The sequence below is a fragment of the Sorex fumeus genome, unplaced genomic scaffold, assembly GCF_029834395.1.
Source record: "Sorex fumeus unplaced genomic scaffold, SorFum_2.1 ptg000201l, whole genome shotgun sequence".
Classification (NCBI taxonomy): Eukaryota; Metazoa; Chordata; class Mammalia; order Eulipotyphla; family Soricidae; genus Sorex; species Sorex fumeus.
The window spans coordinates 960,129-977,183 of record NW_026606258.1 but is presented as its reverse complement, the minus strand read 5'-3'; the positions used below and the strand labels follow the sequence as shown (position 1 = coordinate 977,183).

Sequence of the window (17,055 nt, the reverse complement as noted above, 5' to 3'; positions counted from 1 at the left end):
CACCGTTGATCCGGTCTCGTGGCGAGGAGGTGGGGAGACGCTGGGTCACTGTCTCAGCGCAGCGCTGCCCCGAAGATCACATAGCCCTGGGTGCAGGTGCTCCTGGCTCGGCAGCTGGCACAGGCCTCAAGCACAGGACCCCACAGAAAGGAGGCACCTGCCCTTGGCGGCTACTGGGGCGTGGAGGAGCGGAAGCCAACAGGCTCCTCGCGGAGACACCCCCGCACGGCCCGGGGCGAGGTCACGGCTGGGGCTGCCCGGCCGCCTCCATGCAACACTGCACCTGAAACCGGGAAAAGCAAACCAAGGCGCATCCCTTACCTTTTGCCGTTCTTCTCGTGAAGGCCGGAGCCCCAGTACTTAGGCACGCCCAGGTACTTCAGTTTGTGGGCGCGGATCCACTTCTGAACTACAAATCAAAGCAGATGTGCGTGACTTCAGGTCTGCTGCACATAAGCCACGTTTTGTTTTCTTTTTTTTTTTTTTTTTTATTTAAAGTTTTTTTTTTTTCCCCTTTATTTTATTTTATTTTTTTAAAGTTGTAGATTTACAATTTTTTGTGCTTTGGTTTCAATTATACAATGATCAGATACCCATCCCTCCACCAGTGCCCATTTTCCACCACCATGGATAATATCCCTCCCACCCCCATCCCCCCATCCCCCCGTCTCTGTGGCAGGGCAATCCCCTGTGTTCTCTCTCTCCTTTTGGGTGTTGTGGTCTGCAAAAGAGGCATTGAGTGGCAAACATTTTCTTTTAAATGGAATCACCAGGAGATGCAGTTACAAAGCTGTTCATGGTCAGGTTTTGGCCACACGGTATTCCAAGCCCCGTCCCTCCACCAGTGCACATTTCCCCACAGCAGTTTTTAATCAGCAACTGCAGAATACACCGATGATATTTCACTTTACACACTGGAAAGGAAGTGTACGGTGCATGATGGCCAAAGAATGAAAACTCCTCCAACACAATATTTGACTAAGAAATTTTCTTCTGTCCTAAACATTGTCTTTAAAATAAAAAATGTGCAGTTATCCAATTCCACAGCAGCACCCAAAAGCTGAGAGAGAATAGGAGGGAGTGACCTGCCACAGAGGCAGGGTGGGATGGGAGGATGGGGGGTGGGAGGGATAGTGGGATCCGTGGTGGTGGAGAATGGGCACTGGTGGAGGGATGGGTATTCGATCATTGTATAACTGAAATCCAAGCACAAAGATTTGTAAGTCTACAACTGTACCTCATGGTGTTTCACTAATAAAAATTTTTAAAAAATGTGCAGACCAAGTTCTGCATTGGCAATTAATATCTAATCATATAAACATTGACTTGCTTCCACGGGGTACTTATTTTTTTTATGTAAACCTATAAGGTTTTTACCTAAATCTAAATGCCTTCAAAGGACACCGAGCTCGGGGAGGACGGAAGCCCTGAAAGAGGACCCGCGGGCAGTGTGTGTGTGTGTGTGTGTGTGTGTGTGTGTGTGTGGCGGGGGGAGAGCAACCCGGGAGGGGTCTTCCGTAGTTGGCTCTTTTTTCTCAACTATGGGCATTTTCCGGTTTTGTTCTCCAGGGTCTAGAAAAGTTTACCCCCAAAGATCCGGAAAACGCTGAGACAAACTCAGGAACTAGAATGGATTCTCCAGGTGGGGGGCAGGGGGTGCCCCCAGACCAGCTAGTGCTGGAGGGCCCCTCCGTGCCCAGGGAGGATGTGGCACTATCACTTCCAGATCTTGTTCTCAATGTTAACACTATTACCTGCATCTTGTTTGGAATCTATTAGCATTTATCCTAGACACCGATATGCGTGAAATCGCAAACGCATCATAGAGGCAGTTCACTATCTTGGAGCCGGACAGTTGACTACCTAGCGAGAACCTGCTTTCGTGTGGCTGGCCTGGGTTCAATTCCCAGCACTGCATGAAGCTCCCCAGCCCGCGAGCGTGATCCCTGGGCAGAGCAAGGAGTAAGCCCTAAGCACTGCTGGGGAGGAGCCCCCAAACTTAAAACACCGAGAGACTGGATATGCAGTTCTTCCAGGAGTAAGGAAACAGAACCTGTCTACGAAGTCGAAATTCACAAACTCAGAGGCTGGGGGGCCACCCAAGGTCCAGAGATGCACGCCTGGTATGGTCAAGACCCAAATTCAACCCCTGGCACCGCCGAGCCCAGCCCTGGAGGCGCCGACACCAGGAGCCAATGGAGCACTGCCCCGTGCTGGCGGGCAACGCCCCCATGGGAGTCGCCGGGAGCCCTGTGCAGTGCTCCCGAGGCCACTCAGAAAAACAGGGCACAGGCGGGAACTGTGAAACACAAAGCCCGGGCGCAGCTCACACACACAGGCACGCATCTGACGCGGGAAACGTGTGAAACACAATTCTTACTTTGCTCCGCTTTGGCAGCTCGCTGGTAGAATTTTAATTCGGTAAAAAGAGGTCCATTATCGCTGGGCTCCTAAAACACAGAAGATGATTAGGGCTAAAAGTACTGAAAGCGACTGAGCTTTCAGTGAACCTTCAAGGGGATAAACAGACCAATTTTTCTTTTCGAGTAATATTTTTAATACGCAGTTTGTAAGTACGTGTCAGCGATAGCTCGATTCTTTAGGATGCTTTTTAGATATTCTCCGAGTGGCCCGCGAATCCCATCTCCCCACCGGGTTCCAGGTCTGTACAGAGTCTGCCCACCGCACACAAGAGCCACATGGAGCTCACAGGAAAAGGCAGGGGCACAGCGTGGGCAAAGGCCCGTCCGAAAGCCTCTGAACTCAGTCTTCTCAGTGTCGCTTGAGCCAAGCAAAGGTCAGCGACCCTGCTGGCTATCGCGAGCGGGCACCCAGTCTTCTGAGATTTAATCAGATCCCACTGCCTGACTTAAACCATCAATGGCAAAGTGACAATCCCCGTCCGTGGCTCCTTGCGGAATCTTGCCAATCAGAAGAGGGGGAACGTTCTGGAACGGCAGAGCACAGCCGCCCCTCCACCTAAGGGGCCCCCTTCCTGACCCTCACTCCTGCGCTCTCCAAAGCAGAGTCGTGCCGTTGCTTCCCGTGCGAGAACTGTCCTGCTCTGACTAGGGGCACACCCCGAGGTGCCACACGGCCACTCCTGTCCCTCGCTCTGGAACCAGCCCAGGCCCTGGCGCACCCGGCTGCCCAGGGCAGCATCTGAAGACCAAAACGGGGCGTCAAAATAGCTGACAGATAACGACGGATAATATGACATCTAAAGAGGTGTTTTCTCAGGGTACAACTCGCCTCTGCACAAACAAAATTAAGAGCTTGCTGGAAGTCCCACTTGTTATATAGGAAATGAAGAAAGAGACCATTTTGTGAAATTTTAAATGATAAATAAAACCCAACTGGCTTCAGGCAGCAGCACACAATCCTCCGGGCACTGCTGGGGTGTGGCTCTGGGGACCCTTGGCACTGCCCGGGGGGGTCACATATCACCCAGAACCATAGCAGCGGCCTCAGGTCCCACCACTGAACCCCGCCTCGAGTGCCAAGAAGGGCTGGGAATGGCCCTGACCCTCCTGAGCACCACAAAATAAATAAAGTATGCAAATTAAAATAAATGTACTTTTTGTTCTATTAAAACTGTTTAGTATATATCCGATATTTGATACTCTGCACCGGAACTGTTTATTGAGAATCAAAAAATTTCTGGAGAGTCAAAGTACTGAAAACTTTAAAAGAAGGAAACATTTCTAAAAGGATTTGAAAATGAAGAGAGGAACACATCTAAACTGCTTCTAGGGTCGCTTTTCTTTTGGGGGAAATGGAACGCTGCCTTGGACAGAACAGCTAAACAGCTGGCCCTTAAGCCACGCATAGGGAGATTTGATGAGTGAGACCCTCTACTTTAACTCAGAGAAAATTTGCAGTTTGGGGTTCTTAGAGATTCTGCAAATATTTGTTTTCCCCCCTCTTTTCATTCACGATACTCTCACTATGACAGAAGTTGACTCTGTTCCTTAAGGTTCAAATAAAACCACTCTGCTTAACTGTTTATAATGGGGGGGGGGGGGGTCGCTGGGATGACAGTACAGTGTGGGGGGCGTTTGCCTTGAATGAGGCTGCCCGGGCTTCAATCCCGGCACCCCACACTCTCCCCCTGTGCCCCGCTAGGAGTGACCCCTGAGCGCAGAGCCAGCAGTAAACCCTGAACACCACCAGGTGTGGCCGACCCCCCCTGAAAAAATCCTGCCCTCCCTGAAACACACACACACACACACACACACACACACACACACACACACACACACACAAATGCTTGCTGCAAAACTGATGGATCTACAAAGAAGTAGGCCCTGCCTGGCCAAACTCGAGCCTTGACGAGCAAACGGCAGTACGGGCCCCTCCGACATCGGACGGGAGCCTGGAAACGGGGCCGGGCCCCGGCAGCCGTGCGAGACGGTCGTGGCGGGGGGTGACGTCGGGGAGCAGCCCCCCAGAAACGAAGGAAGGAAGGAAAGGGAGCTGGAGCAGGACTCCTGGTAGAGCGGCTCTCCGAAGGGCCACTTTTCCAAGAGCTCGTTAATACGACTCAAGTTTGGAAAGGGTTTCCCTGAGACAAATCCTGGCTTATTGCACCATCGGTATCAAATCCTGATTTATTCGGTTTCAACCTATGCCATATCAACTTTAATTTTCAAGCCTTCCTTCAGGCAATAATTTATTAAACTTATAATAATGAGACTCAACCTATATAAATCAGGCTATTCTAATGAAAGTCCCACTGCAAGGGAGGCACTTTGAGCTCATTGCATACTTTTTTCTAATCCAATAAGATTCCATTATGACAAAATAAAGGAGCTACTTCCCTGGCACTGCACTCCAGCCAACGCTGGCTATTTCTGTTCGAGAAAATACCTTCCTCATAACGAAAATTTTATTAACATATTTCAAATCCGAAACACTTTGCCAAATCTATAATAGCCAAGATTCAGAAAAGAAATTGGGAGTGACATTTTAACTAGAATATCACTAAACGTTTCTTTAAGACTTCTAAGTGTCAAAATGAAGATGACAACAGAAAAAAAACTTCAAATGTGAGATGTTTCAATGGCGCCGTCGAAAGGCGGCTGGCTGCCATTTCCAACTGAGCCGAACGAAGTTTCTCCTTCCGACCAGCGGATGAGGATCTGCGAACGGCGAATTCAGGTCGCTCCTGCTAACATCAGGGACGGGAACGCAGCGGGCGGCAAGCGTCTCCCCAGGGAACCTCAAAAGCCAACTTCGGGGGCTTCCTCCTGGGAGTGACCGTCAGCTGGCATCTCTCGGGCACCAGGATGCAGGGAGGACAGTGGACCCCTCTGCTGCCCCCACGCCGGGGCCCGGCCCCCTGCCCAGAAAGTCACTCGGTAGGAGGGACAGTATTTCCAGCGGGTGCCCAGAATACGGACATGCCTGAACTTCACCGAGGTCTATGGTCTATTTGCAGTTCTTTTCGGGGTGCAGATTTGCACGTTAACAGCAAATTTCTGAGGAGGGTTCCCACCACCAAAGAGCCACATGGGAAGCCCGGGGTGCCCGCACGCCCCTCGGGAACACAAGTGATAGACAGCTACACCCAGCCCCGCTGCAGGCCGGGCCGGGCCGTAAGCCTCCCGGGGTGCTGCAGTGAGCAGGGCCAGCGGGAGATGCCACCCCACAGCCATGCCCCGACCGCGACTCAGGCCATCCTCCTGGGGAGCAGCAGCTCGGCTGTCTCCCCAGCAGTGAGCAATGCTGGCTGGGCCGCGTCCCCCCGGAGACAGGCTCGGCACGCGCTAGCGGGTGAGGCAGAGTCTGCGCTTCCCTTCGCACCTGCAGCGCTCGGAGAAGCTGCCGCCCGTGCAGCAGGCAGGAGGAGATTCCTCCCCAGAATACTGTACCTGCTTGAAAAACCCAATTTCCCAACAGCCCCCGAATGTTTCAAGCGGCTCAGACGTGGTTCAGATGACGAAACTGGGTAAAATCAAATACTCGTAGGTTTGTACGTAATGGACCGTTTCAGTTTTTGACGTTACACGGCTCCGAGAATCAAAGAGTCGCAGGGGTGGGAGGGTCAGTCCGGAGTATGCCCCAGAGGCCAGCGAGAGGCTGGGGGTCACGGTGCCTGGCGAGGGAACCCAAGTATGATTCTGAGTCCCGCATGGCCTGGGAGGCTCCCAGGACGCTGGACCTGAGAAGTATCCAGCATTAGGTACCAGAGTCAACTGTCCGGTCCAGGGGGCCAAGGACCACCTGGAGTGGCCCCAGGCCTCCTGAGTACTACTTGGAAGGGCAAAAATAAGAACAACAATTCAAAACTAATCCAAAGATCGTAATGACAAATGCGATGAACCGGCTCAGAAGGCAGAGAGCAGACGTGGGGGGGGGGGGGGGGGGGCCCGAGTCACAGGCGGTGGGCTCGCAGGGCTGGGACCCAGGCTTGGCATGCACAGGGCCCAGGTTCAATTCCCATCACCGTATAGAACTGCCAAGAGTAATCCCCGAGCACAGAGCCTGGAGTAGCCCCTGAGCACTGTCAGGTGAGGCCCCCAATATTATTTAATTACAAAGAAGTTAGAGATAGCAAGAACCACGGCAAAAGAAAGTCTTCAACAGATTAAAACAGGCTTTTAGGAGCAGTACGAAGAGAACACGCTAGAAAAATACTCCCAAATAACGTGAAACCAAGTTAGGAAGATAAAATAGACACATGAAAACTAGTGGCATCAGAAGGATCTTCGCAGGCGAAATTTTTTAAAAATGAACATAAAGTATGTCCTGTAGCAGTTTAAAGGGATTCAGAAAAGAAAGACGTCAGGGGAAAAAACAAGCAAACACCAGTTCTTAGAGTCTCTGTTCGAGAGGAGAGAAAAGTCAATAATATTGTTTTGTTTATGGCGTTCTTCCAGAATCACACAACAGGCAGTCCTGAAAATGTTACAGAAATATTAAATGCAAAAGAGAAAGCAACTGAATATTTATCACTGTCTTAATAAGCGAGAGGAGGGGATGGAGGCGAGGGGAGCAGCCCCAGCGGGAGAGAGAGGCGCGGGGCCGGGAGTCAGGAGAGCCACTCCGGACGAGCCTGCCCCATAATCATGCAAAATGGGTGATAACAGAAGCGAAGTGACACCAAATAGCCACTGAAATACTTAGAATTGCGAGAAAGAGGGGCTGGAACGATAGCACAGCGGGGAGGGCGTTTGCCTTGCATGCAGCCGACCTGGGTTCGATCCCCGGCATCCCAGAGGGTCCCCCGAGCACCACCAGGAGTGATTCCTGAGTGCAGAGCCAGGAGGAGCCCCTGAGCATCACCGGGTGACCCAAAATAGAGAATTACCGTATTCCTAAAGTAAAACACACCCAGAGCAGCTCGGGCCAGGGCTGGGGCCTGTTTTGCGAGCTGGAGCCTGGGGGGTGGTGTCCACTTTCCCGAGGGCAGGAATGGCCGTGCGGGGTCAGGGGTAACCCGAACCTCACTTGCTTTCTTCTCATCCGGGGCGGGCACTCTGTGAGGATCCCAAACAGAGCCTGATCTTTCCCACGTATTTTATTGTTTTAATTTGTCCTATCAAAGGCGTTAGATAATGTTCCATAATTCCATGCAAATGAACCCCCAGTTTAATAACGAAAATTTTTCATCCCTCTGATTTAGTGGCAAACTGAACATAGTCCATCACTGAGAAGAAAATCCCCAAATGAAAGAACGAAATGGCAGGGAACGGGCACCCCCACGTGCTCGCCCCCCTAAACTCAACAGCAGGCCGCATGCTGGGGACAACCGTCCTCTGTGACTGAAAGGCCACGCGAGCCCCACGGCCGCCCCATGCCCTCACAGGCTCTCTGCGTGAACGAGAACGGGAGGCCCTTTGACCAGGCGCTAACCACTCGACCACCCGGACCAAGCAAGGGCACCAGAGGAACCTCACTCTGAGGAACCAGAAAGCAAATGCGAGAGCAATGCCCTCAGAGCAGAGGTAAAAGCCCTCGCCGAAAGGGTGGCAAATCGGAAGGTCCGGTCTCATGCAGAAAGCAAGACGCACCATCACTAAATGCGTCATGTGTTGAAAACAGTTCCACACCCCAACAGCAGTCAGTACAATGGTCACAGCAACAGAGAAAGGAGACGTGAAAAAACATTTTTTCAGGAAATAAACAGGCAGACTGCCAACTGAGAGAACAAATTCACGATACATCTACGTGAAAAGAGGCCTGGTATCCCGAACCCCTCTCACTGCTCAATTCTAAAAAGCAAAATCCCCTCGATTTTGGGGGGGGGGGGGGTTTAGGGGGGCGGCCAGGGCTGTCGGGCCCCGTGGAAAGGTGTCGGGGCAGGGATGTGTTAGTGCCAAGAGCCACACAGTGCCCCGGCCCTGCACCCAGGAAGGTCTGGGCCTGCCCCCAGGCCTGGCACCCACAGCGGTTAATAACAAGCACTCAAGTCAGTCACCACTTAAACGGGACATGGTGACACTCTCAGGACCACGGCTCACAAACCCGCCCACCCAGACCCCCACACGGCGAGCCCAGTGTGGAGTGGCCGCTCACCGTGACCGGAGAAGGGGCCACACAGTGTGACAACCCCGGAAATCTGGCGCTTGCTTAAAATACATCTTTCCTATAAACCCGCAATTCTACTTCAAGGTGTTTATCCAAGAGGGATAAAAAACCTCTATAAATGGAAGCTCTCTTCAGAATCGCCCCCAAACTGGAAAAACTCCCAGTGTCTGTCAACAAGCAGCTAGGAAAACAAGCCCTAGCTGAGAGGGACTAGGACTCAGTGACAAGCACGAACGCGCGACAGAGACACCGACAATAGACGGGGACCTTGAGAACATGCAGCGGGCCGGGCCGGCGGGGAGGGCGCCTGCCTCGCACGAGGCCGGCCCGGAGGGGGGGGGGGGCCTCCATCCCCGGCCCCCCTTAGGGTCCGCTGAGCCCCACCGGGAGCGACTCCCGAGCGCAGAGCCAGGAGAGAGCCCTGAGCACCGCCAGGTGCGGCCCCCGAACAGACGAAAGGCAAGAAAGACATTTCTGAGCCTGAGCCACCAGAAATGAAGCCCATCCTCACACATGCAGGGACGCGCTCGGGCAGAAACGCCTGACCCTCAGCAGGGGGGATCGCAGACAAGTGGTCGCCTCCCCCGGGGGCAAGAAGCCGGGTCTGGGCAGGGAAGGACCAAGGACCCGTGGGGACGACAGAAGCCTTCTCCATTCTATAGAGATGGGGTTACACTTGTCTGCATCTGACAAGTCGACGAATTATTTAGGATCTCTCTGTTTCCTTGTACAAATGACGCTTCAATTAAAAAAGGTTTGTCTTTTTTTTTTTTTTTGCTTTTTGCTTTTTGGGTCACACCCGGCGATGCTCAGGGGTTACTCCTAGCTTTGCACTCAGGAATGACTCCTGGCAGTGTTCAGGGGACCATATGGAATGCTGGGAATTGAACCCAGGTCTGCCGTGTGCAAGGCAAACGCCCTACGTGCAGTGCTATCACTCCAGCCCCAAGGTTTGTCTTTTTTAACCAGGAAAACAATTTGGATCCAAGAGCGTGAACTTATCTTCCTTTTCCTTTGTGTGTCCCCACCCCCCCGTCCCCCCTTTTCATTTTTTGTGTTTGGGTCAGACCCAGAGGTGCTCCGGGCTTACTGCTGGCTCTGTGCGCGATCAGGTTCTGTGTGTGCAGTGCCGCAGAGGTCAGCCAGAAGCAAGGCCAGTGCCCTAGTCCCTGAGACTTAACCCTTAAATGGTCCAAGCTAGTCCTTTTCGGCGGGAGTCAAAACAAAACAAAAGACCCTAGGGTAATTCCAACCCAAGAGCTCTAGCCTTACAAGGGAAAAGGGCAAGAAACGGAGTTACGTGGGGATGTGTCCAAGCGACAGAGCCTGTCACATAAGTCAGCAGAAACATTTCTATACACTTATCAAAGAACACAGGCAGAAGAGCTAAAAGTCCCGGTAAGCAAAAGAGGCATAATATGACCCCAAAAATAGCAAATCACAACTAAAATAAATCAAGCTAACTAGTCAGAGCAGACTGATAATCAATTCCTTACTGATTTCTACAACAGGATGGCAAAATTGTGGAAAATGATCACCGTCCAATAAATAATGTCATGCAATGGAAGAGAAAGGGAAGAAAAGTTAAGTCACCCCCGGCCTCCAAAAAATTTGACCCCTGGAAGTTTTTAGAAACAAATTCAAACTAAAAAAACAACAACAACAACAAAATTACACTGAATTAGTGTAGCGCTACGGAATATGAAAAGCATCTCACTGAGTATAAATATAGCTGAAATAAAAAGAATGAGCTGAATATTTTTATTCCACATCTGCATACCACTGTGCTTTCATTCATTTTCCCCTAAATACCAGTGCTCTCTAATTCAAACGAGAGGAGAGGGACTTTTTGAACTCAAGTTATTTAAAACTATAAAGCTACTTTTGTATCTCATTAAATATTTATGAAACATTATTAAAAATGTAATACCTATGGTTTCATTAATTCTAGTTAACAAAAAAGATGTTCTGCAAAATAAATATGATACTAAATCAACAGAAAAGAAAAAAATCAGCAGAAATATTTCCTTACCACTTTTACCACACAGGGTGCGTCACTGCCGACAGATTTTGAAGAATTCATATCAGCTGTGGAAAAAAAGACACAATATCAGGATGATATTAGCAGCACAAGCAGCCCATCCCAGCCCTCTGCTCACCGTGACGGCAGCACGGCTATTGAACTTCGATGCAGCAGGGCCCAGACGCAGCTCACGAGAGCATTACAGAGGAGAACATTAATATTTTTTTTTCATATTTTAACATATCTGCAACCTCCTAATCACTAAGACCATGGTCATAATCACGAATTAAGAACGGCAAACTACGACTTAAGGGTTTTGAATTCAAATGTGGACGTGGGCTCTTGGCAGCTCATGATGTCATCAATTCCCAGGAAGATGCTCACTGGGGCAACACACTCAGTTCCCTGGGCCCGGGGTCTTCCCTGGGGTGTGGCAGCAGTGCCCGGAGACCACCTGCTGGGGCTGCGCTGGATGGACTATAGCCCCACAACTGCCACGCTTACTAGGAGGGGACACCAGCAGGCGGAGAAGAGGGAGTGTAGGTGGGCAGGTCAGGGCGGCTGACGCGAATCAGTCATCTGGGCTGTTGGCACAGGAACTGCACCTGCCTTAGAGAATCGTTTTAACGTGGCGGCCATTTGATCTCACGTGCACCTACGAAGGAGCACCGTGTCCCTGTCTATGGAGCTCTCTATGTTCTCTCTGTTGAAGTCACTCTGGCAAGGGCAAGCACGCAGAGGGCTGAGGCCCAGGCTGGCATCCTGTGGAAGGCTCGGCCTCCACACCGGCAGCAGAGCCTGAGCAGTAAGACAGCGGGGAGGGTGTGTGCACACGGCTGACCCAGGTTCCGTCCGGGGCATCCCATGGGGTCCCCCAACCACTGCTGGAGCGACCCCTGAGCGCAGAGCCAGCTGTAGGTCCTGAGCACCACACCGGGCAAGGAGTGGGCCCTGAGCACTGATGGCGAAGGCCAAAAAATCTAGGGAAAATATTTTGTGCAAGTTCCTAGGAAACGAACTAACCGATGAGCAGGGAGAACTCATCCCTGATCTCAGACAGCTGGCCTTTCAGACCACAATCACTCACAGGAAGCACGATGATCAGTAACACCAAACAGCGTGGCATCATGGGGGGAGAACCCCCCCCCCCCAGATGCTGCCCACACCCTGTCCAAAGGCGCAAGAGAATGAGTGAGTCTGTGACAGTCCGCGGAAGGCCCCTCCGGGGAGAATCGCACACCGGCCGGGCCGTGGGGCCCTCTGCAGGGCAGGAAGGACAGCGAGGAAGGGGAAGAAGAGAGGACGGGCCCGAAGGCAGGAGGAACACGAGTGCCAGCCCTGACGGGCCACGTGATGCTACTGGTGCGTGGGCTCTGAGTTTGGGAGACAGGCCGAGGCTCCTTTGGGAAGAACGGTGCACTGGGGACATGGTGGGACACAGGAAGAAGGACGGGCTTTCATCCAAGCGACAAGGGGGTCGGACTGGAGACGAGATTCAGAGAACCAGCAGTATCTGCTGGCAAACGGGATCCGGGGGTGAGAGGAGCCACGGGAAACCCGAGGACTCAACCAGAGCTCAAGCTGCTACCTGCTCGCCCCGAGACAGGTGAGGGAGAAGTGGGTGCTGTGAGTGGGTACTCCACCCTGGGGGGCTTGCTGAGTATCAAAGTCTGGGTATTAAGCAGGCAGCTAACATGTGAAAACCTTGGGTTCTGAAGAATGGTCCGGGCTGGAGAAATTAAGCAGTTCCTCATTTAAAGCCATGAGAGTGGTAAGTCCCCTTGGGAATTTGTGCGGAGGGGCAAGAAGGGACGGAGCCCAGAGGCACTGTCATGCCCGCTGAATGGATGAAGAGGGGCCGGCTTGGGGCCAAGGGTCGCTGATTCGTGGAGAAGCGCTGCAAAGAGCTGCAGTGAAAATGTTTCGGACCAAAGAAGGAACCCCAAGTCATAAAACTGGCTGAGTCTGGTACAAGAAGAGGGCCGAGTTCCTTACGGAGCAGCCCCAAGGAGCGTCACTTAGGCGCTAAATTAGTAATAAAGCGAGGCCAGGTTTTTTCAAGTAAGCATTTACTGTATGAAATATTCAAAGGAGTACAGTACCTGTACCAATACTGCACAATGCACAAGAGGCTGTGGGCTCGGAAGAAGGTCAGTAACTCACTGAACAATGTATAGAGCAAAACCGTAAAGCATTAGAAATGAACAGAAAAGCTCTCATCAAGATGCACGGCCTGTTCCGGGAGGAAAGGAAGTTCAGCGCCGCGTGGGAAGTGTTAGCGAAGAGTTAACCCAAGGGGACTGGAGGGAGGGGAAAGCCCGACACTCAGCTGAGGGACAACGAAGCCAAAAAGGCATCATCTCCCGGGGTCCCCACGAGGCAGGGGGGCAGCCGAGCGAGCGGAGATCCCGACAGACGAAACGGACGAAGATGAAAGAGACCAGACTCCAGAAGGGTCCTGTCTCCCATCCTCCAAAGTTCGGCATTTGATCCTGCAGGCACCGGCGATCAAGTAAGACGTGCGAGCGGGCATGTCCTCTGCTGCCACAGCGAGGGGACTCCAGTCACGCGGCAATAGGGGAGAGGGCGGGGGCACGAAGCAGAGAAGAGGATGCAGTGCAACAGTGAGCCTCCACAGAGAACACGACGTCCACAGGGACAGAGAGAGGCGTAACGGATCGGCGAGTGCCCGCGGTGACAGCCAGGCCCAAAGGAGGCAGCCGGGAGGAGCGGCGGGAATGCAGGGCTTTCCGGGCTGCCTTGAGGAGCATCACCCACGGTGGCGCCCTTCCCGTGCTCAGCATCCAAGGATGCAGGCGGATGCTGTGAGTGGAGGATGCTGGACGGTGCCGTGGACCAGCTGCGCAGAGGCACCTGAGGGCCACTGACGTGGGTCTGGACCCGGGAGGTCATACCCCAGACTACTGATAAAATCGACGGAAATCAGGAATAAGGAGGCAAGCAAGGAAATCCCAAGGCTCAGAGAGAACACGCAGAACGAGGAGTCGAGGGAAGCAGCTGGGAACGCAGAAGTCCTCCAAGGGCGACCAAAACGCCTCTGGGGAGAGAGGAGAAAAGCCAGGCAAGAAGGGATGCTATGGAAGGCACCGGAAGTGATTCCCATGAAAAGAAAGGCAGAGGTATTCAAACGCTACAGAAACTAGCCGGAGAAAATACAAAAGCAGTCCTTTCAATTCCCTGGCAGAAACTGCTGATGAACCTGAGTAACAGACTGACCACGGCAAGTTCACAGAAGCAAAGTCTTAGCACAGAAATCTGTCCAATCATTAGGCACGAAAAAAGTTTATGCTAGACAGTACTTCTGGTGATAAATGCATATAAAAACAAACAAATACAGCTGACTCACGGGGAAGGCAAGTTCCAAATTTGCCCAAGGTTGCCAAAGCAAATGACACCTGGTTGTTTCGATCACCTTCTCGTTCCTAATATGGGCATATCACAAAGTCACCCACCCTGTGGTGGTTTCTGCTATCCACTACCATGGAGTCACGAGATCAACAAAATACACGGTTGGCAACTACAGCAACTGACTGAGCCCACGCAGTTTCCTCTTCGGTGGGATCCAGTCTGGGTCACTGAACTGAGGCGGCCTCTGGCAAAACCTCAACTGCTATTTCCCAGAGGCAGACAGGTGGAGGGGAGGAGAGCAGTGGCCCTCCGCAGCTGACCAGCTGGAGCCCAGGGTCCGGGCCCCAGAGCGGCCGTGCTTTGCCTGTGCAGCAGTTCTCACGCCCACTGGATCAGAACCATTCTGGGCCTCACACTGCACTTCCTGAGCGGGAACCTGGCAAGGGCCACGGGTGGGAATCCCATGCTCATGCTCCGCTGTGGTTCTAGACTTCTGAAAACCATGGTGCCACCGAGGAAAAAAAACGGGATTCCACTTCTGAAAACAAACTCCATAAATCTCCACGGGAGAAATTAAACAATTAGATAATTATCTAACTAAAGACTAGAGGTGGTGCAAGAACGTAGAATGGAAAATTTAAGAACAGCAAAGGCAAAGATGAAACAGACTGCATCACTATAATCTCAATGAAGAACACAGCTTTAGAAGCAACGAGAAAAAGTGTCTTTTAAATCAGCACTACAATTAACGTACAGAATCTCAGGGTTCTACACCGGCTCATCCAAACTTCAAGATATGAAGCCCAACAGCACATTAACCACACCTAACGTGCAGTGTCTACATCAGTTTCCCGATTCGACTGTACTACTCGGGTTTTACATTTAGGGCTCCCCTTTCCTCCGCCCACCCCACCCCCAAAATCTACATCTGTTAAAAGATTTGAAAATCTCCAAAATAAAACAAAAAATGCAAAGAACAAATCAGAATTTGGTGACAATGAAAAAAGAAAGATGTACATGAATTTCTTTAGAACTCAAAAAAGATGGAGACAATTTTACGCAGAATATATTTTAAATGTAGGGCTACGTGTATTTACTGTAGCACTGTCGTCCCACTGTTCATCGACTTGCTTGAGCGGGCACCAGTAACGTCTCCATTGTGAGACTTGTTGTTACTGTGTTTGGCATATCGAATACGCCACGGGGAGCTTGCCAGGTTCTGCCGTGCAGGCAGGATACTCTCGGTAGCTTGCCAGGCTCTCCAAGAGGGGGAGGAGTCGAACCCGGGTCAGCCACGTGCATGGCAAACACCCTACCCTCCCTGCTATTGCTCCAGCCCGGTATATATATATATATATAAAATATGAATATAGTTTCAGCAGTTAATTTAGTCTCCTTAAAAACAAAATTCCAGAATCAGATGACTTTAGAAAACTTTCAAATCACTAATACCCATTATTTTTTTACATATATTGATTGATTTTATTCTGTGTGAATTATATGTCAAATAAAAGAAGTTTTAATTTGTAAAAGAAAAAAACATATATAAATATAGTTTCCTGCCTGTTTCCATTTGAACTTTTTTTCCTTTTTTTTTTTTGAGGGGGGGTGATCACACTCGGTGATGCTCAGGGGTTACTCCTGGCTCATGCACCGAGGAATTACCCCTGGTGGTGCTCGGGGGACCAGATGGGATGCTGGGAATCGAACCCAGGTCATCTGCGTGCAAGGCAAACGTCCTACCCGCTGTGCTATTAATAACAATAGTTGACTATCTGATCCTTTTTCTATAATAGTGCGGTAAATCTCTGCCACTCGCATGATGCATTTTTACCTGATCATATGATATTAAATTGACTGAAACTAGGAACAGCAATAAAATACAGAAGCAATGGTGCTGAAACTTCTGACAAAGGGTTCGACCTGCTGGCGTGCCCGCTACGCGCGGTGCCCTTACCCAGGTAGATGCACCCGAAGCCGCCCTGGCCGATGGGCGGGCCCAGTTTCCATTCCTTTTTCGTCATGTCGGTGATTATCTCTCCCGCGGCAAAGTGCTCTGCAAGTTGCCTCTTGGCAGGCCCTTGTCTTCCGCCTTGAGCTGCCTTCACGCGCGGCATTTTCTCTGCAACATTAAAGGAAGAATCACTCAAAAAAGGATCACAGTCAAGGTGCTCGGGACATTCTTCACCAAGGAAAAAAAAACTGGTGCAACAAAGATGTCGCTGGGAGTCCTGTTAAGGGCCATGCACGAGTTCTGATGATGATAACTCAGATCCCAGCGGATGATGGAAACTCTAGAGAGGAAAAATCTCTGCAACTGCCGGCTGGCAAATGCTCTGTCCCGGGGGCAGGCTTCGGGGAAGGGGACACCCACGCACACGCGACAGACGAGCTCAGGCCACGTCTGCGGATGCTCAGCCCCATCAGGGCTCTCTGCAGACTGACCGATGGGGCGGCAGGGTGAGTGGGCAGGACTTACTGCAAGGGGAGAGCTGAGATCTGCGCCGAGGACTTGTCCCCAAGGCCTCACGGACACGGGCCCCGCGGCAGAGTCACTCTAGTGAAGAGACAGACCTGCAGAAAGAGGAGCGGGAGAGAGGGGGGCTGTGTGGGCCTCCGGGTCACCGAGAAGGCCAGGCTGACGCCCACTTCCCTTGGCTTCCCTCCCCGTCAGCCGTCCTTCCAGAGACGAATCGCAACAGTGAACGGCAACATCCCGTGGAGTGGCGTGTTAGAGGCCGGAAAGAACAGTGGCCTAGAGTCAGAAGCCCCGGTGGGCTGCGGGTCCCACACTGAGCCCGGGGCTGCTCGGGGGTCTCTCTGCTCGGCTTTCGGGCTCTCAGAGGAACGAGCTTCCGTGGGGGACAGGGCTCGAGACAGCGGTGGCGGCAAACTCAGTTCTTCAACCACGAACCGAGAGACTTCAAAGAAATGCCTGCAAGGACTCCATGGCTCCCCAAATGAAGATAAATAAATATCTAAATTTAAAAACTGATAGCAGGGGCTGGAGTGATAGCACAGCAGGGAGGGCGTGTTTGCCTTGCATGCGGCCGACCCGGGTTTGATTCCCAGAATCCCATAGGGTCCCCTGAGCACCACCAGGGGTAATTCCTGAGTGTAGAGCCAGAAGA

At 51.8% G+C, this 17,055-nt stretch overlaps 1 protein-coding gene across 1 annotated transcript in view; it reads right to left on the bottom strand.

Annotated features, from left to right (window-relative positions):
* VRK1 (VRK serine/threonine kinase 1) overlaps positions 1-17,055 on the bottom strand; it is a 79,359-nt gene that overhangs the window by 26,723 nt on the left and 35,581 nt on the right. The window contains exons 2-6 of the mRNA XM_056108279.1: positions 16,404-16,498; positions 15,882-16,046; positions 10,565-10,620; positions 2,381-2,450; positions 322-409 (exon numbers count right to left, since the gene is read on the bottom strand). Of these exons, the coding sequence (XP_055964254.1) occupies positions 322-409; positions 2,381-2,450; positions 10,565-10,620; positions 15,882-16,041 (374 nt within the window). The 5' untranslated portion in view covers positions 16,042-16,046; positions 16,404-16,498. The remainder of the gene's footprint in view (positions 1-321; positions 410-2,380; positions 2,451-10,564; positions 10,621-15,881; positions 16,047-16,403; positions 16,499-17,055) is intronic.